This window comes from Pelodiscus sinensis, chromosome 24 (assembly GCF_052426305.1).
Source record: "Pelodiscus sinensis isolate ZL-2025 chromosome 24, ASM5242630v1, whole genome shotgun sequence".
Taxonomy (NCBI): Eukaryota; Metazoa; Chordata; order Testudines; family Trionychidae; genus Pelodiscus; species Pelodiscus sinensis.
In genome coordinates, this window is record NC_143075.1 from 9,075,532 (window position 1) to 9,097,522 (window position 21,991).

The window sequence follows — 21,991 nt, forward strand, 5'->3', positions numbered from 1 at the left end:
ATCCATAAAGAGTCATCCCCATTATCAGGAGCTCTTCAGTTTGCTAAGCTGGGCTGCAAACCTCGGGAGAACAGGTGAGATTAACAGCACTTCTGCTTGGAGTCCTGGCTGGAAACTCCAGGAAATAGGTTTTCTCATGGCCACCAGTTTCTTCCAAATTTATTTGGCTCTGGGCAGAGCCAGGGCACGCAGAAGTGAAGAGGAAAAGCCTCCCGAACTGCGTTGGTTTGATTCTAGAAATGAACTATCGTTCAGAGTAAATCAGGAGGTGTTATTAGATCTGAACCCAAGGGCCCATTTCTAATAGGAATCAACATCTCTGCAAACACAATTCTGTCCCTTTAAAAAGTCACCAAAGGAAAATAACACAAGGGCTACGTCTAGACTGGCATGATATTCCGCAAATGCTTTTAACGGAAAAGTTTTTCCGTTAAAAGCATTTGTGGAAAAGAGCGTCTAGATTAGCACGGACGCTTTTGCGCAAAAGCACTTTCTGCGGAAAAGCGTCCGTGCCAATCTAGACGCGGTTTTGCGCAGGAAAGCCCCGATCGCCATTTTCGTCAGCTGTCTACACTGGCCCTCTTGAGCAAAAGCATTTGCACAAGAGGGTTTTTTCCCGAACGGGAGAGTCATTGTATTTGCGGAAGAACACTGACAATCTTACATGAGATCTTGTCAGTGTTCTTGCGCAAATTCAAAGCGGCCAGTGTAGACAGCTGGCAAGTTTTTCCGCAAAAGCGGCCACTTTTGTGGAAAAACTTGCCAGTGTAGATGCAGCCAAGGAAATAAGGATAAACTTCCATATCTCGTCAGGAAATCAATGTTGCTAGTCAGCTGCCTCTGTGTTTACAAGGCAAATGCACGCTGCACCAAAGGAAAAACGGCCCCTCTGATTGCAATTGCTGTTCTGCGGAGACTCATTCTGACAACACCTAGGTGATTTGTTCCTAGGCAGTGCTACCCTTGGATACCCAGTTTAGTCATTTACCTCCTCTAAGGAGCTACTGCTGGGCAGAAGGGAAATAACACCACCAATCCCAGGCAGGGAGAGGTAGAAAATCGGTCATTCATTGCTCATGTCTTTGGGGAGGGCTGAGTTTGGCCATTCAGGGGGCCAGACGTTGGTAGCTTTACTCACAGCAAGTACAGCCTGGCTCCATAGGTGTTCCCAGAGGAGACTCGTAGTCTTAGGGACTATTTTATGCGAGTCTGGATCTGTAGCATGGCCCATAGGGATGAGGTTTTTTCTACAACAGAGCAGCTATGAAGGCTAGTGGATATGAGACTGCTCACCAGAGGGCACGAAACCTACAGCAGGATTATGTAACCACTCCACCCATGCTGCCTTTACCCCCACCATTCCCACCCCCTCAGATCCCTTGGGGTTCATGGCCTTTGCTTGTCTCCTGCAGGCAGGGCAGGGAGACAGAAGAGAGATCAGGGCTGCTGGACAACTCAGTGTCACATCTGGATGCCTTGAGCCGGAGTCGGTTATTAGCTTTCTGTGTGTTAGCAGCAGCCACGTCTAGCCGGCCTGCTTCTAACCTGCAATTACCCTGACAAAGGCCTCTCTGTTCACGAGCAAGCAGGCTGGGCGGGCGCTTTGTGTAACAGCAGCAGCTCGCCGCATGGTCAGAACACTCCAGGGCCGTGAACATGACAACGCGAAACTGCACATCTGGCGGCTACTCAAAGAGCAAAACCGCCTCAAGGAACACGCGAGGCAGGGCCGCATTCAGTCCTTGCCATGGTGCATTAGCTGTGAAGTACCCCATGAGGCTGTCTCGGCCCTTGGGGGAGGTGACAAATGCCTGCAGTTCCCGGCACACTCCACGTGTTGTCACGTCTCAGCGCTTGGGAGTGCTTCGACTGACTGCACGAAAGCTCCGTGTGCTGCTTCATGGCACAGCCACTCTGGCTGGATGGCTGCGTGGCACTCACTGGCCACTGCCAAATGCACCTGGTCACGGGATGCCCTGGGAGGGAGAAATCCGGGGCTGGGCTTCCACTGCTTCAGTGCCCATGCCCAGAGCGGATCCTCTCTGGGCATTATGGACAGCATGTGCTAGGGGCAGTAGTGGTGCTGCACTCCAGCAAGGAGAGGGTTACAGATCTGGCAGAGGAGGCTTGTGCAGCCCTGGACAATTAGAGTGGGGAGCAGGCAGCCAATCAGGGCCAGGCTGGGCACTATAAAAGGATGCAAGGATTGAAAGGAGCTCACGCTTGCTCCTGTTGTGGAGCAGGAAGGACCTGGCTGTCTGGTAGGCTACAGAGGGTTCCTGACACAGAGCCGTGCTGGGGAAAGACGAGAAGAGCTGGGGTGCTCTGGCTTGATCCAGCTCTGAGGCTGCAGGCCTGGTTTAGGGGCCTGAGGGTACTAGGGCTACAGGGAGGCAGCCAAAGCAGCAGGAGGCAGCAGGTCCACCCCGCCTCCTTCACCCCCACTTGCCAATGCTTAGTGGCCATTTCAGACTGCAGTTGGTCCCTGAGAAGGGGCTCAGTGATGACTGGTAGTTGGCCCCTGAGGCAAGCTGGGTATAAGGGATTGGGGTTCCCTGGGAAGGGAGGAATCCAGAGTGTGGGGGCGCTGCCTCAGGGCAGTACCATGAGGAAAGGGCACCACGAGACAGAAGGGACATGAGGCCTGAAGTAGCACAGAAAACAGGTAACTGAGGGCAAGGTACCGGCCAGCAGAGGGCGCTCTGAGGCTGGAAGAGCTAATTCCTGTGGAGACCAGCAGGAGGCGCCGTGCCAGTCAGTTGACCCTGCTACAGGGACATATAGTATTATCATATATTATCATTACAACAGCACCGAGAAACTCCAACTGCACACACACATAGTAGGAGGCCCAAAGAGCATGTCTGGACAGCCAAGGAGGGGAGACAGGAAGTACTATTATCCTTATTTTACAGGCAGGCTCTGTGGCCCTGATGGATTCTGTGACTTGCCCGGGGTCACACAGAAAGCCTGTAGCAGAGGTGGAAACTGCCAATCTCGAGGCCCCATCCCAGTGCTTGAACCACAAAAATCATCCTTTCTTCCTTTGCTAAGCATCCACAACAGCCTCATCAGCATATCCCTCCCCATCCGCCCCCATTATCCATGAGGTCTAAGCACATTATGTAGACCTCAGCTAAGTTTCACAACATGCCCATGAGATACGTGAGCAAATCGGGAAAATAAGATAGGATGGAATTATTTGACTCGCCCAAGATCACATAGTGTCAGAGCCAAGAGAATCAGGAGTGCTGACTCCCAGTGTCATATATTGAGGAGGGAAGGCTGCTAAGCTACACAACCACTGTAACATGCAAAACTCAAAGGCCAGGTCTATACTAAAGGCGGCAGCTCAGCCTAAGGTACGCAACTCCAGCTACATAGAATACGTAGAATACATAGCTGGAGTCGGCTTACCTTATCCCCATATCAGAAGGCTGATGGGAGCAAACGCTCCCATTGGCTTCCCTTACTCCTCACAAAAAGAGGAGTCCCAGATGCTGATGAGGGCGCCCTCTGAGTTTGATTTAGTGAGTCTTAACTAGACTCCCTAAATCAAACTCCGGAAGGTAGGCCGTGGCAGAGGCAATCTTCCATTTAGTGTAGACAAGGTCTCAGGCTTAATCTAGACTCCGGGGAAAGGCATTATTTACAATCCTGTTAACCAGCTCCTCTTAAGCAGGACTTTGCACCTACACCTTTTACCTGATGGAAGCTGGCCAGGGTCAACCCAAAGGTGGAGGCGAAGATCTCTTAGATCATTGGTTTGCAACCTTTTCTCATTTGTCAACCCCTAAAATATTTCAAATCATGGTGCGTATCTCTTCGGAGATCTTAGACATAATATATGGACCCCAAGGAGTGCTGTGGACCACAGGTTGAAAAACATGTTTTCTGTGTTAATGGCAAATTTGCAGAGCCCTTAGACCGTCTGTGGACCCCCAGGGTGCCACGGACCACAGATCAGAACCACTGTGTTAGATGTATTTACAACCAAAGCTCTAGATCCTTTAGCGGTCTCCACTGGTGGAGAGTGTATTCTTGCTGAACAATAGCATTGATTTTTGCAGGTGGGAGGTTATTATTTCAGCAATAGATTCTCCACCAATGGGTGGCCTTTTGTTTGCTGAAATTAGTGTTACTGACTAAAGGCTCCCATTAAGAACAGAGGTGGCTTCCCAGTGCTGAAGGAAAAAAAGACCCTCAGTTCCTGTGTTTTCAGGTCCTATCAGTCTGTGGCATTTAATCCCCTGGGGGTCAATTGAGTGTGTCTACTGAAGACCCACTAACTTGACCACCAATTGCTCTCTCATCTATTCCAATACTCCACAGGAACAAGAAGAGTAAGGGAAGTCCATGGGAGGGCTTCTCCCATTGATCCCACACAGTGGAGACCCCGCAATGACTTGAGCTAAGATACATTAACTCCCGGAACAATACTGACATAGGTTGAGTTGCATAAATTTAGTTAACTTTGCCCTGTAGTGTAGATCTGCCCTAAGTTTCATTTATGGGACTAACAAATCTCTATAATAAAGGCAAATTTTCAACACATGGTGCTCACTTGCTTGCAAGTGGGACGCTCAGAAAGATGATCCCATCTCCTGCCACAGACAATACAGCTTTAAACTCCCCTTTGTTACACAAACTTATTTTCTTATTCCCATGTATTTGCCTCTCGTTTCCCTGTTAACGCTCCTCCCCTGTCCGAATAGGCTTAGGGTTAGTTCGACCCATCTCTTCTAGACATTTAGTTACTTCATCTTTTCCTTGTCTCACAAGCATGATATCTCTGCAATTGCTTATACATGTGCCGTTCTACAGCTGCTTGCACTGTTAAAGAATAGAACAAGAAGCAATGGGCTTAAACTGCAGCAAGGGAGGTTTAGGTTGGACATTAGGAAAAAGTTCCTACCTGTCAGGGGGTATGTCTACACTACCCTCCTAGTTCGAACTAGCGGGGTAATGTAGGCATACCGCACTTGCAAATGAAGCCCGGGATTTGAATTTCCCGGGCTTCATTTGCATAAGCGGGGAGCCGCCATTTTTAAAACCCCGCTGGTTCGAACCCCGTGCAGCGCGGCTACACGGGGCTCGAACTAGGTAGTTCGGACTAGCTACACTACGAGGTGTACCGGTAGTTCGGAATAGGAATCCTAGTCCGAACTACCTAGTTCGAGCCCCGTGTAGCCGCGCTGCACGGGGTTCGAACCAGCGGGGTTTTAAAAATGGCGGCTCCCCGCTTATGCAAATGAAGCCTGGGAAATTCAAATCCCGGGCTTCATTTGCAAGTGTGGTATGCCTACATTACCCTCCTAGTTCGAACTAGCGGGGTAGTGTAGACATACCCTGGATGGTTAGACACTGGAATAAATTGCCCAGGGAGGTTGTGGAATCTCCATCTCTGGAGATATTTAAGAGTAGGTTAGATAAATTTCTATAAGGGATGGTCTAGACAGTATGTGGTCCTGCCATGAGGGCAGGGGACTGGACTCGATGACATCTCGAGGTCCCTTCCAGTCCTGGTATTCTATGATTCTATAAAGTGTCTGAATAGACGCAAAACTCACAGCAGGCTTCTTCCTGGGTAAATTATGCCCTAACTCTCAACTCTTTGCCACGGGCAAAATGACAGGAAGCAAATCTCCAGAGCCTAGAGAGAAACCCAATCACCTTGTGTCCTCTCACCATATGTAGGCTAAGGGGGAAATAAACAAATACACTGGTCAGACCGAAGAGAAGCAGACAGGTAACTCCCCTCTCAAAATCAAAAGTTACAATAGAATTGTGCTGGTGTAAACAGCGGGAGAACCAGGATCAAGCTTTTTGGGCAGGGCGCGGCAGGATTTAACTTCATGATGCCATATTTTAATTCAAGGCAAGTTCTGTTGGTAATTTATTTCCATTTTAGGATTGCCTGGATTTTTTTCCACCCCTAACTCCATCCAGCCCTTATCTCTAGCTAGCGATATTCCACCCCATTCTGGGGCATTTTGTATTGGATCTATAGGTGATGGGATAAACTCCTAAGTTCAGTCCTTCTGAAGGCAAATCTTGGGCCAAGTCGTCGGCTGGTGTCACTCCACGTGGCTCCCCTGAGGTCAGTAAAACTACTGATTTACACCAGCTGAGGATCTGGTTGGTTGGTTGGTTGTTTTTATAATAAAGCTTCTAATTCTTTCTCATCATTTAAGATTTCCTAGAATGTCACCTCACTGCAGGGATTGGATTGCTATATGTATGAAACTGGACTGTGATGGGAAAAGCAGCAGGAGGTGGCAGATCAGTTAGGGGATGCCATTTATGTTATTAAACGGAAGGGAAAACTTATTTTCAATGTTTTTTAGTGCAACGAGCTGAGTAAATCAGGTGGGGGCAGGTGCTTTTAACCTAGAATTCCGGTGGGCAGGGAGGCAAATGACTAGAGCCCTGCAAATCCATGGATTTATAAATGCTTTATATCCACCTGTGTCTGCACCCATGGATATGGATGCGGGCATCCACGACTCACTTTTGCGGCTGCAGATACCGATACAAATTTTGTATCTAGAACCCCGCAAATTCGCGGATACCACTTTATACCCGCAGGTATCTACATCGGTGGATGGGGATGCAGAGATCCGTGGCTCATTTTTGTGGATACAGACATGGATGCTGATACAAAATGTTCTATCCGCGCACGGCTCTACAAATGACAGCTGGGATGTACTTGAAACTGACAATATTTAAGGGACCAACCCTGCAGGGGAAATTCACAGTGGAGTCAATTGGTATTTTCCCTGAGGATGCAGTTCAGAATCCATCCCAGAGAGACAAAGACAGAGAGAGGGGAAATGGGTGCCTACCTAGCTTATCTCTAACAATTACTGGCTGCTTCAGGGGGTAGCCGAATTAGTCTGTTACAGAAAAAAAACAACAAATGCTCTAGTAGCACTTTATAGACTAACATAACATGTAGATGGGATCATGAGCTTTCGTGGGCACAGCCCATTTCTTCAGATGACCGGAGTTATGAGTTTGGGATGTGTACACCCAAAATAAATAGGGGTATGTCTACACTACAAAGTTAGTTCGAACTAACGGCCGTTAGTTCGAACTAACTTTCATAGGCGCTACACTAGCGCTCCGTTAGTTTGAATTTAATTCGAACTAGCGGAGCGCTTAGTTCGAACTAGGTAATCCTCATTCCACGAGGACTAAGCCTAGTTCGAACTAGCTAGTTTGAATTAAGGGGTGTGTAGCCCCTTAATTTGAACTAGTGGGAGGCTAGCCCTCCCCAGCTTTCCCTGGTGGCCACTCTGGCCAACACCAGGGAAACTCATCTGCCCCCTTCCCGGCCCCGGCCCCCTTAAAGGGGCACGGGCTGGCTACGGTACCCGTGCCAGGTGCAAGCCTGCCAGCACCCAGCCAGCAGACCCTGCACCTGGCACGGCTCGAGCCAGCCACCTGATGCCCCCCAGTCCTCCCCCTCTTCCCGGGACCAGGCTGGCGGCTCCCAGGAGCTTGCCCGGGACCGCAAGAGGCGGGCACCCGCCTGGGCTAGTGCGGACATTGTGGACCTCGTCCACGACCTCCACACTAGGCACAGGAAAGTGGCCAGCTAGGGCACGAGAGCTGCCAGCCTGGCCACCCAGGAGCAGGTGTGCATGAAAATCAAGGTGGTCCACTGAGACCCCCAACCCTGAGCCCTGAGCTAACAATGGCCGTCCTGGGTCAGACCAAAGGTCCATCTAGCCCAGTAGCCTGTCTGCCGACAGCGGCCAACCCTAGGGACCCTGGAGGGGATGGACCGAAGACAGTGACCAAGCCATTTGTCTCGTGCCATCCCTCTCCAGCCTTCCACAAACCTTGGGCAGGGACACCACTCCTACCCCCTGGCTAATACCATTCCATGGACCCAACCTCCATGACTTGATCTCACTTCCCTTTAAACTCTGTTCTAGTTCTAGCCTTCACAGCCTCCTGCAGCAAGGAGTTCCACAGGTTGACTCTTTGCTTTGTGAAGAACAACTTTCTGTTACTAGTTTGAAGCCTGCTACCCATTCCTTTCCTTTGGTGTCCTCTAGTCCTTCTTTATAGGAACTAATGAAGAACTTTTCTGTATGCACCCTCTCCACCCAACTCCTGCTTTTAGAGACCTCTATCCTGTCCCCCTTCCGTCTCCTCTTTTGTAAGCTGAAAAGTCCCAGTCTCTTTAGCCTCTCTTCATATGGGACCTGTTCCCAACCCCTGATCATTGTAGTTGCCCTCCCCTCTCAGCCTCTCTCTTCCCCTCTCCCACCTCCTTTTCCCAGTCTCCCCCAGTTTTGTTCAATAAAGACAGATTCCATTTTTGAACACAATTGTCCTTTATTTTGTACATCAAGAAGAGGGGCTACGGAATGGTAAGTGGAAGGAGGTGAGGGAGGAATGGGGTACGCGCCCCCGATGGGGAAGACTGGGCTGGCTCTGCGGGCTTTTGGGGGTGGAAGCTCTCCTGCAGCCCCCCAATTGCCCCATCTCCCCAGATGGCAGCCTGCGGCAAGTGCAGTCGGTCTGATGGCCGAGTGTTGTGATGTGCCCAGTGTGGGTACTCCGGGCAATCCAAGCCAGGACTGCTTTGCAAGCGGGGCACCCCTGAGAACTGTCTGTCCGGGGTGGGGGTCGGGACCTTTTAAGCACAGCCCTCGGCTAGCCTGAGACAGCATCTCCACGCTCTAAGTCCTCCTCTGATGCCCTGCCGGCACTGCTTCCGGCCATCCTTAACCCCGGTTCAGGGTCCACTTAATGTGGACATGCTAGTTCGAATTAGCAAAACGCTAATTTGAACTAGTTTTTAGTTCTAGATGCGTTAGTTCGAATTAGCTTAGTTCGAATTAACTAATTCAAACTAAGATAGTTCGAATTAGCGCTGTAGTGTAGACATACCCTAGGAGAGGAGAAGAGGGGGCGGGGAAGAGAAGAAAAAGGGAAGGGAGTGGGAGATAGAGCATCAGTAAATACAGGCAGTCCCCGACTTACGCGGATCCGACTTATGTCGGATCCGCAGTTACGAACGGGGCTGCCCCAGAGTACACGGACTGCGGGACCTCGCGGTCCTGCCGCCCGTGTACTCTGGGGCTTTGCTCTGCGTCTCCCTGGTCTGCAGACCAGGAAGACGCAGAGCAAAGCCGCGGAGGGGCTCGGGCAGCGGGGCAGCCCCGCTGCCCGAGCCCCCCCCCCATCCGCGCGGCTTTGCAAAGCGCGGGGAAGCCGGCGGCAGGGCAGTCCAGGCGCGCCTGGGGTGCCTCGCTGCCCGAGCCCCCCCCCCCACCCGCGCGGCTTTGCAAAGCGCGGGGAAGCCGGCGGCGGGGCAGTCCAGGCGCGCCTGGGGTGCCTCGCTGCCCGAGCCCCCCCCCCCACCCGCGCGGCTTTGCAAAGCGCGGGGAAGCCGGCGGCGGGGCAGTCCAGGCGCGCCTGGGGTGCCTCGCTGCCCGAGCCCCCCCCCCGCCCCCCGCGGCTTTGCAAAGCCGCGGGGGGGGCTCGGGCAGCGAGGCATCCCAGGCGCGCCTGGACTGCCCCGCCAGCTTCCCCGCGCTTTGCAAAGCCGCGCGGGGGGGGGGGGGGGGGGGCTCGGACTGCTCCGCTGACGGCTTCCCCGAGGCTTTGCAAAGCCGAGGGGGGGCTCGGGCAGCGGGGCACCCCAGGCGCGCCTGGGCTGCTCCGCTACCGGTGTCCTCAGAAGCGCTCCCCGTCTCCCTGGTCTGCTGGTCTCCAGCAGACCAGGGAGACGGGGAGCAAAGCCGCGGAGGACCCAGGCGGCGGGACTCCGCCGCCCGAGTCTTCCTGGTCTGCTGGGGTGGGGGGGGCGCAGCTAGTACGCCCCTCCCCCCCCCCCCCAGCAGACTAGGCTTTTCTCCAGACGCCTGTGGCAGAGCAGCTGGGGTGCTGCCGGTTAGTCCCGCAGCGCCGCTCTGGGCGCTACTGGTGCAACCCAGCAGCACCCCAGCTGCTCTGGTCCTGATTCAGCCGCTGCTGGTCAGTTTCAGCAGCGGCTGAATCAGGACACCTGGGGCAGAGCAGATGGGGTGCTGCTGGGTTGCTCCAGTAGTGCCGAGGAGCGGTGCTACTGGAGCAACCCAGCAGCACCCCAGCTGCTCTGCCCCAGGCGCCCCCAAGTCAGCTTCTGCTGAAACTGACCAGCGCTGACTACAGGAAGCCTGAGGCAGAGTTGCTCTGCCCCAGGCTTCCTGGAATCAGCTGCTGATCAGTTTCAGCAGCAGCTGACTTGGGGATGCTTGGGGTTCTTAAGTTGATTCTGTATGTAAGTCAGAACTGGCGGTCAGTTTCAGCAGCGGCTGAATCTGGACGCCAGTTCCGACTTACATACAGATTCAATTTAAGAACAAACCTACAGTCCCTATCTTGTACGTAACCCGGGGACTGCCTGTATCTGAAGACTGGATAGTTAAACTGAAGAAGATAAAAATCAAAGTCAATAGATAGACTCCCATGTCAGGGAGGATACAACACAGAGAGCTGTTTGCACCTTCAATGGTTGTTAAATTGGTAGTGTCCCAACGAACTTTCATCATGACTGAGTCCATTAGCATGTGAATTGCATTTGCGGATGAACTCCAATTCCAATGCTTCCCTGTGGATCTGGCTTGTAGAACTGGTTTGTGACAAGACAGCTACTTGGAGATCTTTTAAAGTGTGATTTGGAAGGTTGTAGTGCTCTCCAATAGGTTTCTGTATGTTTCCTTTGTGTAGATCTGATTTGTGTCCATTGATTCTTTCCCACAGAGACTGTGCAGTTTGTCCAATATATATAGCAGTGGGGCACTGCTGGCATTTGATGGCATAGATCAGATTACTGGACGTGCCGTCAAATGACCTTTTGGTTTGGTGGCTGATGTTGTTGGCTCCAGTGATGAATTCGCCAGTATAGACATGAGGGCAGCGTTGGCATCTTTTTTGGTTGCAGGGCTGGGTTCCTGGAGGCTTGTGATGTGGTTGTGTGACATGGTTACCAGCAAGAATTTGTTTCAGGTTAGGGGGTTGTCTGTAAGCAAGAATAGGCTTTACTCCCAAGGCCTCTGAGAGTGAGGGATCATTTTCAAAACGGGTTGTAGATTGTGTATAATGCATTGGAGGGGTTTGAGTTGTGGACTATATAGGTAACAACAAGAGGAGTTCTGTTATTTTCTCTTTGGGGTCTGTCTTGAAGTAGTTCATGTTTGGGTACTTTTTTGGCTCTGTCAATTTGTTTTTTCACTTCTCCAGGTGGGTATTTCAGTTTTAGGAATGCTCTGTAAAGATCTTGTAGGTGTTTGTCTCTGTCTGTGAGGTCAGAGCAAATCTGGTTGTATCTTAGGGTTTGGCTATATACAATAGATTGGGAAATGTGTCTGGGATGGAAGCTGGAGGCATGGAGGTAAGTGTAGCGGTTGGAGGGTTTCCAATATAGGGTAGTGGAAATTTGTCCATTATTTAACTGTACAGTAGTGTCCAGGAAGTGGATTTCTCATGTGGACTGGTCTTTACGGTTTACTTTAATCATCAGGCTGGATCAGTATTTGGGTGATTGATAGTGGAGGTTGATAGTGGGGTGGAAGTTGTTGAAATCCTTGTGGAATTCTTCAAGAGTCTTTTTTCCATGGGTCCATATGATGAAGATGTCATCGATGTAGCATAAGTAAAGTAAGGGTGTTAGGGGTTGAGAGCTGAGGAAACGTTGTTCAAGGTCAGCCATAAAAAAGTTGGCAAATTGTGGTGCCATGCGAGTGCCCATGGCTGTGCCGCTGACTTGGAGATAGAAATAGCCTCCGAATTGGAAGTGGTTGTGGGTGAGGACAAAGTTGCAGAGCTCTGTAATCAGGTGTGCAGTGCTGTTATCAGGGATGGTGTTCCTGATGGCCTGTAATCCGTCTTCATGTGGAATGTTGGTGTAAAGGGCTTCTACATCCATGGTGGCCAGGATGGTATTTTCAGGAAGATTACTGATGTTTTGAAGTTTCCTCAGGAAGTCAGTGGTATTGCGGAGGTAGCTAGGAGTGCTGGTAGCATAGGGTCTGAGGAGGGAGTCGATATATTCAGATAATCCTGTGGTGAGTGTGCCAATGCTTGAAATGATGGGCTGTCTGGGATTAACAGGTTTTTGGGTAGCAGATAGAAAGTTCCTGGTTGGGGATTAGGAGGGGTGCTAGTGTAAATTTGTTCCAGAGCGTCATCAGAGAGTTTTGTGAGCAGTTTTTTCATGGTTTTTTTGGTATTCCTTAGTGGGGTCACAGGAGAGAGGCCTGTAGAATCTGGTATTGGTGAGTTGTCTGTTCGCCTCCTGTTCATAATCTGTCCTGTTCATGATGACTACAGCGCCCCCTTTGTCGGCCTCTTTGATTATGATGTTAGGATTGGTTTTGAGGCTGTGAATAGCATTGCATTCTGCATGACTGAGGTTGAATGTTCTATGCTGTTGTTTGCTGACACTGAAGGTGCAAACAGCTCTCTGTGTTGTATCCTTCCTGACATGAGAGTCTATCTATTGACTTTGATTTTTATCTGCTTCAGTTTAACTATCCAATCTTCAGATGCTTACTGATGCTCTGAATCGCACCTCCTTCCCTTTTTCTTCTCTCCCCTTCCCCTCTCCTATTTATTTTGGGTGTACACATCCCAAACTCGTAACTCCGGTCATCTGAAGAAGTGGGTTGTGCCCAAGAAAGCTCATGATCCCATCTACATGTTTTGTTAGTCTATAAAGTGCTGCCAGACCATTTGTTGTTTAATTACTGGCTGGTAACTACAGCCCAGGCATGCAAATACAACATTCCCAGGGGGTTTCAATGGATTAGCTGCGGTAATAAACACTACATTAAATATCCCATAGATGCAGAATCAAACCCGAGATTAGATTACTGGATCCTAAAATGTGCACATTGTACAGACTTGGACCAACTAGTGGTCGAATCAATAAAAAGACTTTGGGAGCCGGATAGAGCTCTCTATGAACTACAATACATCTCATAATTTAGACTCTAATCAGCCAGATGAGAGTCTTGGCATTGATTTCAGGATCAGCATCATAAAGAGAAAACACTGAGGTTCTAGTTTTCCACACTGGGCGTATCCAGGGGCACAAATGGCTTCCTCTTGTTTGGGTATGTAGAATTGTTATTACGTTTATTGCTATCTTCAAGCATCTGATGAATTGTGGAGTTCAAGCTAGGGGCAAAAACCTGAGCAGCATGGGGTTGGTTCTTAATCAGCTTCTGTGACTTGGATCCCTTCCACTAAAGGGTGACTCAGCCTGGCTCCCATCAGTCTTGCAGCATCATTAGATTTTGTCCTCTGGTTTGTGGTTTACTTTAATCATCAGGTTGGATCAATATTTGGGTGGACATCTACCCAGAGGACATGTGCTGAGCACGGACTGAAGTCTAGTTCCTTTTTGGGTGTTTTAAGATGGGCACCCCAAAAATGGGGACACCCACCATCACAATTGGCTTTTGAAAATGTAAGCCATAGACAACCACCCTGATCCTGTGTTGAGACCTGGATGTGTGAACCCCTCTGCCCATGGGGTACTCTATGCACATCATGGGGGCTGTCATGGTCATGAGGGATGGCCAGCAGCCTGGGGACTAAAGGGTTAACTGTACCTAACCAGGTAGCAGTCAGCCAATAGAAATGCAGATAGGGATTTCAAACTGAGACAAAGGAATTTTGGGGTTTTCCCTCCTTTATCTCTGGGACATTTTGCTCTCTAGATACTGAGGGAGACAGAAGACAGGTCTCTTTCCGAGAAAAAAACTCTTCAAAATGTGTAAGTAGGGTAAAGTTTAGATAAATCCATTAGGTTTTATTGTTTTATGTTGTGGGACTTTGGATCTGATGTCTGTGCTGTTAGAAATGGGGTTTCCTCCCTTTTGTAACCAAGTCCTGAGCCCATGAGAATATTAATTGGTGACTTTTTCATCTAGTCATTATGCTTGCAACAGGAGTATTGTTTTGATAATAAAAGTTCTTTCTTTTATTAACCTGGTATTGGTTCATTTCTGTGTCCTGGAAAATCTGTCTGTGGGATCTGCCTGCCTCCGACTAGGGGATAGTAGCCACAGACGGACGTTTATATTTTCTCTTTCAAGCTCTTTGGAGAAAAGAGCTTGGGGTACTCCTGGGGTTGGTTTCAAGTGTCCACCTTTGGTTGGGGGTTCAAAAGCACTTGGTGGTGGCAGTGGATTCTCCAAAGTCCAGGTATTAGGATTTGGGGGGGAAGTTTTGTACCAAAGCCTGTGGAGATCAGGTTTTGGGGGTGTTTTGCAGGCTTCCACTTCTGCATTCATCATGCCAGAGTGGGGAATCAGTCTTGACAGGGGCTCTGTGTGAACTCAGGACTGTGTCCCACCATTTCTCAAGCAGGATCAGGACTTAGGCACCCAAGTACATTTGACACTCTGATGCTAAAGTCCCACTGATTTGAACAGGAGTTAGCTCCCAAAATACCTATGAGGATTTTGTCTTTATTTGCCAAGAAATGCTCTCATCTCCTTTCACCCAGACATGAAAACAAACGTGGCTTAGCACAAGGACAAAGATGTTCATATCATGTCCCCACATCAGACAAAATGATGCTGGAGCAAAATAGGGAAATATGACGAGAAATGGAAATTCAAAAACATGCTTTAAAAAGAATAGCCCCAAAAAACTCAGAGCAGAGCATCCGAGTGACACTGACATGCACAGAGGCAGAATTCTGAATGGGAACAAAACAAGCGTTTCACTGGGAATAAACCAAAAACTTCAGCCCATGCACCTGGGAAGCTGGCCAGATCTGCAGGAGGGGGAAGAGAGAGGGAAAGTGTGTGTGTGTGTGTGTGTGTCTACACACGTGTGCACACACACACACGTTTTATTAGATCTTATTCTTATCATTAGGTAGATCACAGAATGACACTTGCAGGAAGAGGACTTATTTACAATGAAATTAAACAAACCAAATTCAAGTCCATGTGGGGAGGCTGCAAATCACAGGGGAGGACTCTTTGCCGTCTGCTTTTGCTGCCTCTGTGGTGTACATGCTGCAGGGGAGTCACAGAGAAATATTGTGACATTAAAATGCAAACTACAGTGAGTAACTGAAGCTGCACAGAATTCTCAGTCGACCCAGGCAGTGTATTTACTTGATCGGTGTCACAGCTGCTTGTTAATTAAAATGGGAATAAAAAATTGCGCCCGATAGAGCTACAGCTCCCACATGTACAGGGGAGGGTCAATCCTGTTCGTATCCACAGGGTTAAACCCCTCCTATGTGAAGCAAAGCATGTGTCCTCTATGACTGGCACCTCGCAGAGCCCGAGTCTGATCTCCCACGGGCGTCAATCAGGAGGCGAGCCAGTGAGGCAAATGGAATTACACTGGGGCCAAAAGGTCTTTGAATAAGACAGGGCCAAATTGTGGCAGGCTCTCTCACTCCTTGAGCAAAATTCCCCCTGACTTCAAAGGGAATTTTTCCAAGAAATCAGCACTACAGAAACCTGCCTTGCCGCCAGACCTGCCCAGGCCTTGCTGACATACATAAAACATTCAAGACCGACTAGAAGCCGACCCAATTTCTCCCCACTCTATAAAACCCCACGTCTTTCTACGCAAGAGAGACCCACCCCAGCTTTGAAGTCTGGCTCTGGAGTTGCATCTGAAGCAGAAACTCCTGCAGAATTTCTAATCTGGAGTCTGAGTCTCCAACCTATTTACCGCAGGGCACAGTGATGTAGTCCAGCAGCTCTCGGAAGGTCGGTCAGGACCCCAAAGTGGGTCACGCTGACGCCATTTTAATGGGGTCACCAGAGCTAGTGTTAGACTTGCTGGGTCCCAGGGCCAAAGCCTGAGCCCCACCGCCTTTGGCAGGCTCAGGGTTCAGTCCCCCATCCGGGGCCAGGGAATCTTGTTGTTGTCAGAAGTGGGTGGCAGTGCCATGAAGTTTGAGACTCTCTGATGTAGCCTGCTCTGGGGAGGGAGGATCCGGGGGGCTGTCCCACAAGGCCACTGGGCTGGGGGAGGGGAAAAGAACGTCCACATGGAAGAGAGCTGGACTGCTGTGGACCCCGAGTGTGTGTCCTGGGGAGGGGGGAAGTGCAGCCAATGGAGCTGTGATGTGCTCACCAGCGCTCACCGCGCACCGGCCTGGGCCGGAGGAGGGGAGCCGCTGTCTGGCTCTGGCACAGGAGTACCCCAGTGCCCAAGGGCCAGGGGAGCTGACCAAGGGTCAGTTCACACCCAGAGGGGCAAGCAGAGCCCTGCTGCTGGAGACTTCCAGGTTCCCTTGGAGGTTTGAGTGGGACACACTTGGACGTGCCAGGGGATCTCCCAAAAGCCCCATGGAATCTCCTTATTATCCTGGATGCAGGACCCCCCGCAGCAGAGTGGGGGCAGAATGAGATGAGGCAGCTGCACTAGGGCCTGGTGATTTAAAAGGACCAAGCACTGGGTCCTTTAAATGGCCACCAGATTCTGGGTAGTGCACACTCAGCAGCGCTGAAGGCCTGGCTGGAGGAGGCGAGGTCCCAGCCCTGCCCCCTTCTGCCCAAACTCCTGCCTCTTCTGGGGGCCCAGAACTAAGCTCCCCCTGGCCTGGCGAAGTCCAGCCTCAGCCCTGCCTGGATGCTGTTGGAGGGTAGGGGGGAGGAAGAGCTCGTGCTGGTCGGGAGAAGTGGCATGTGCTGCGGGCGGCGAGGGGGGCGGGTTAGGGCAGGACACAGCTGTTTCCCAGCTTCTCCTCTGGGAGAACAAACCTCAGCTGCGTTCCCATGCACATTCCCCAGGCAAAGGCCCTGGACTCCGCAGCTCAGAGAGGGGAAGCTTCGAACGGCTGTAGAGAAAGGCCCAGGGCAGCAGCACTATCGCAAACCTCTCCTAAAATGCCACAGCTGGGGGAGGGGATCTGACACTTCCCCTTTCCAGGCCTAAAAGGGGCCTCCTTGGCACCATCTCATCCAAAAACTAGCACCCATCTAGTCCTGCCGCAAGCGTTCGGGGGAGCCCAACCATGGAGGCAGGGGGGTGACCTTCCTGTGGCACTGAGGGGAAGTCCCACACTGAGCTACAGCAAATCCACTGAGCCCCAGGAGAGAACAGCCCAGAGACCTGCTTTGCCCCCTTCGCAGAGGGCATTTTGCAGATGGCCGGACAAAGGAACTTCCAGGAGGTTACGTGCCATGTCTGCATGCCCATGACTGACCTGCCTCAACAAGCCAGCTGCACCCCCCACCCGTTAAATCTGCATGTAAACGAGAAGAAAACAGCCAGGAAAGAAACGCCGCTTCTGCATGCTGAATAAACAGTACAGAGCGTCATGCATCCCCCGGCGCCGGGCCCTTTCACACCAGCACAAAGGGGAAAGCCACAGGATGCTACAGTCACATCTTGGCTGCTCTTTGCTGGCTCATGGGGTCACCACGGGTGACACACGTTACTTCGCTGTACTGGAGTGTCCATGGCTCGGGATGAAGATAACAGCTGGGAGCTGCCCGCCCTGGACGGTAAGTGCGTGGGATGCACTAGTCTGTCAAGTGCTGGGAAAGCCTTTCAGGACATATAGAAGTTTGCCTCCCTATCAGAGTGCATGTGCCTGCCCTGCGAATGGGAATCCCCCACATGCACCCAGCAAAGGAGAAAGGGGTGACCCCCCTGACTGCACGGCAGGGCAATATAACCCCTAAAGGTCAACCCCGCATCCTCTGAGCGCCCCAACTCCCATGATCCTCTGCGGGAGCTTTGGCCGAGTGGGGAGCGCATTGCTGTAAAAGCTCTTTGTGACCCAGTCCCACAGCTTGTCAGCCCACTGTCCAGGGAACACTCTCCTGCAGCCGGGGGGCGGGCAGGGTTAAAGGTGAGATTTCTGTCGCACTTCAACTCTCCGTGTAAAGGGAACTTGAAATCTCAACCCGCAGAGGCTAGATCTAAACTCTCTGTATTCAGGAAAGACATTTGCTTGCCCCAGTGCACAGGGTTTCTCTACTCCCCTCTCCCCCGCATGCCAGGCTCCAAGTGGCCTGTGGCCCACAGTACAGCTGTTTTTTCTCCTAGGAAATATTGTCCTAGTGGAAACAAATCTGTCATTTCTACCCCAGGGATGGGCTTAAAGCCAAGCCGGCTCCAGCCAGGATTGTGTGGATGGAGGCTGGTTGTTCTAGAAAGTTGGGCTCCAGCTTTTTTGGTTCCTTAGGTTCTTACCAAGCTCGCTGCTCCCGCCCATGTATCCCACCGGAGTCGCCTCTGCTCAGAGGAGAAGGCAAGGAGCACCTGGGAAGGGCTCGAATAAGGACCCGTTCCAATGCCCAGTGTCGTCGAGGGACAGACTCCCAGCAGTTTGGATGGGCATTGGATCAGGCCCTACAGGGGAGCTCTTGCTAATGTCAGTTTTCCTGGGCAGCATGCCCTGTAAGCTTGGGCGGCTGCCCAGGAGCGATTCAGGTTCTGCCCGGCTGATTAGCAGAGCCCCCACAGTCGGCAGCATGTGTTTCTGCTGGTGGTGCACATCCGCACAGGGCTTGGTGCACATAACGTTATTCCACACATGATTGGAAAAAGTTAGAGGGGACATTGCTCCTGGGGGAATCTGAAGCCATTGCAATGGCTGGTGCGCAAAGATGCTTACACCCCAAAGCACATTCTGTCTGTCCCTCACCCCCACTCACACATATACACCTTTTGAAAATTAAGCTAAAGCTGAGTGGCTTTTAAAGCCACCGTCCCTGCTCTCTTCCCTCAAAGGAGCTCGGTCCAGAAGCCCCAGGAAGCCGGGGCCCTGTCATGGGTCGGAGTGCCGAGGCTGGCGCTCACTTACCCGGGAGTGGCACTGGAAGCCGAAGTACACCACCACGATCGTCGGCAGCAGCACGACGGCAAAGATGGCGACCACCAGGAGCAAGTTCACGAGGAAGACCAGAGAGTTCGTGGCGACGACCAGCAGGGTCCAAGCCCAGCAGCAGCAGGTGCTCCGAGGCTCCAGGGGAAGAAGTTGGTCGTCCATGTCGTACGGAGGGAGGCCGGGGATCATCCGGGACGTGTCGGACAGATTGTCCACTTCAAAGTCCTCCGTCTCCTGGTCGGACATTCTCAGAGGAGTTTTTGTCCCTCCTGCCCTTGTGCTTTTTTCCTGCCTTTGCTATTGGCCACCAACCCGAGTGTGGAGCTCCGGGGCCAGAAGCCGGCACAGAAGGACTAGCCAGATAGCAGTAAGCCCCCTAGCGATAGAATGGCCCTACTGGGCCACTTAGTGCACCCCAGCCTGGCGAGGGCAGAGTCATGCCCTGCAGTATATTCCTCACCACTGCCTGGGAAGAGACCGGCACCAGCTGGAAGTCTGGTCCTGAACCAGCCACGGGCTATCACTTTGCGTTTGACTCCACGGTGTCCCCGTATGTTCTCTGTCTGGGGCGCTGCCTTAGGGGCATATGGCCTCAAGGACTTCCCAGCTCTTCCTGTCCTAGCCTGGATATGCTGCACAGCTCCCGAGAGATCACCTCCTTTTAGCCTCCTCTTGCAGTTCGCAGCATGTCCTGCTGGCGAAGAGCATCAGGCACCGGCCTTTTCAGAGACTGTTGCTTGCCTTTGAATCATCTATTTGTGGCCAGTATCCCAGCACCAAGCCATCGCCCAACTTTCTTCCAACCGGCGTGCCTGAGTCGGAGAACAAACTGTCGGAATCCCTACCCGTGCTGAAGGCGATGAGACAAAAGCGGACTGGAGCAGCGTGTGTGGTTTCGATGCACACAGCTGTCTGCATTCACAGGCACTCAGACAGGAGCAGCGTTTTCCCTTCTCCGGAGCTTTGCAACGCTGCGCTGTTCACAGCGCTGGCTTTCCAGCGGCTTCATCTGATTGCCTCCCTGTGCTAGCCAATCCTTTGCTGCTTGCTTCTCCACCCAAGCCAGTTAGCATGCAGTCCCTGGGGTACCATGCTCTGACCCTCTTCCCAGGTCAGAATGGTCTTTTTTTGATGCTGAAATTGCTCTCTCCTCAACTCTCCAGCCACAATTTCTTTGCACAATTTCTTTCTGTAATATTGAAGCAGCGAATAACCATTGCACCTGCTCGCTAGGAACCTCAGCACGCTCTGCGAACAGTAACTCTTTCTGAAGGCAACCAGCACTGCAATGAATGGAGGGGGGTGTTTGTTTTCCTTGACAGGGTATGTCTAGACTGCGAGGATATATCAGAAAAAGATACACACAATGCAGAGCACATTTTGCGTATCTTTTTCTGATCCTTTTGTTGGAAGAGGCTTTTCCAAAATTTGGCTCCATCTAGATTGGGCCAAATGTCGGGAAAAAAACCCTCTTTTGAAAGCCCCCTTCTTCCTCATGGAATGAGGAATACAGGGGCTTCCGAAAGAGTGTGTTTGCTCTTCCGCAAAAAAAGCGGAAGAGCAAACGTGTTCCCTGGATGCAGCAGAGTTTTATTGGGATACCTCTGGTATCCCAAAAAACCCCTGCAGTCTAGCCGTACCCTGACTTGTGATCAAACCCAAGGAAAGAAATGGAGGTGATGTCTCTCCAGATGACACTTAGCACTTGCATAGCACTTGACAGATGTGCTCTTGTAAACCACACCCCTCCTGAGTGTGGCTCACTGTCCCATGTAGTGGCTCTTAGACCACTTACAGTGAGAAAGAATGAGATTGCTCTATAGCCTTAGCTGAGAGCCAGCTGGCTTTTAGCTCAAGCTGTGTCAAGGCTCATGCACTAAGCTCCCACAGTCCCAGGTTTGGTTCTGCCTCTCAGCACCAGGAATAAAGAAACATCTCCACTGACCGGATGGGGAAACTAAGGCAAATACAGATTGCACATCTGGCCTAAGGAGAACCGCTAATCAGCAGTCCAGCAGTCCGAGTGCAGTTAGATGCTCGTTTCTTTGAGCCACTTTGCACTTTGCAAACCACATCAGGGGCTCATACAACTGCACATCCTCCAGTGAGATCTATATGCCAGCAATGCCCCTCTGCTATGTATAGTGGCTAAACCAAACAATCTGTGCACCAAAGGAAAATGGACACAAATCAGACATCAGGAATGTAACACACATAAGCCTGTAAGTGAACATTTTACCTGCCTGGACATTCAATAATGGATTTTAAAGTAGCCATTCTTCTAGAAAGGAATTTCCCACCCAGTCACAGAGGGAGAGTGCTCAACTGGAGTTCATTTACAAGTTTGATACTATCAACTTGGGCTTGGATAATGATATTAAACTGGTTAATGCAGTACAAAGGCCATTTCCCCCACCTTTGATATTTACATTTCCACATCAAATGCTATGAAAGGGAGACAGCCAGCCTGAGCTAATTAGCTTCATTAACACTGGTCCTACAATTGACAGGTAACTGTTTTTGCTGTTAGATCTACCCTGGATTCTGTCATTTCCACTATAACTCATCTAATGAAGTGGGTTTTACCCATGAAAGCTCATGATCTAATACATTTGTTAGTCTCTTAAGGCACCACAGGACTGCTGGTTGTTAATACAAACCTTGTGTGAGATCAACCATGGCATGTGTCACTTAAAAATAGAGGTTTCTAAGATACAAGCTAAAGTATGTCAAGAAATGTTTATTTTTCCTCCAGGAAAAAAATATCAGAATTCCAGGGGTAATTTCCAGCCTTTGATATAAACTCGAACCTGTCTCAATGAAAACACGTTTTGAGTTGAGATTTCCATGCTGGCAAAGACAAAAAGCAAAACCTTTTTCTGAGGACAAATCTTTGACCCTCTCCCACACTGCTGCCTTTGGACCTGACAACTCTCTTCGCCTTGTGGATACTCTGAGCCCATGTGATGTAGCCAGCTGTTACAGTGATGAGTGCAGCAGAAACATCAGGGTTGGCTAGAGGAGCCAGACTTTGCAAGGAAGTGCCGGCCAACCAGGCTCTGAGTCTGCTCAGCCAGATGGAAGCAGCAGAGTGGCTGCAGCACCTTTGGGGATGGGGACACTGAAAAGCCCAGGAAGGGAACAGGGAATAACAGTCGGATTTGC

The 21,991-nt window shown here is 50.9% G+C and overlaps 1 protein-coding gene across 1 annotated transcript in view; it reads right to left on the reverse strand.

The window, feature by feature from the left end:
- The window catches only part of TMEM278 (transmembrane protein 278), a 60,757-nt gene extending 40,825 nt beyond the window's left edge, over positions 1 to 19,932 (reverse strand). Inside the window, exon 1 of the mRNA XM_006124663.5 lies at positions 18,803 to 19,932. Within this exon, the coding sequence (XP_006124725.2) occupies positions 18,803 to 19,072 (270 nt within the window). The 5' untranslated portion in view covers positions 19,073 to 19,932. The remainder of the gene's footprint in view (positions 1 to 18,802) is intronic.
- Positions 19,933 to 21,991: the final 2,059 nt, after the last annotated feature.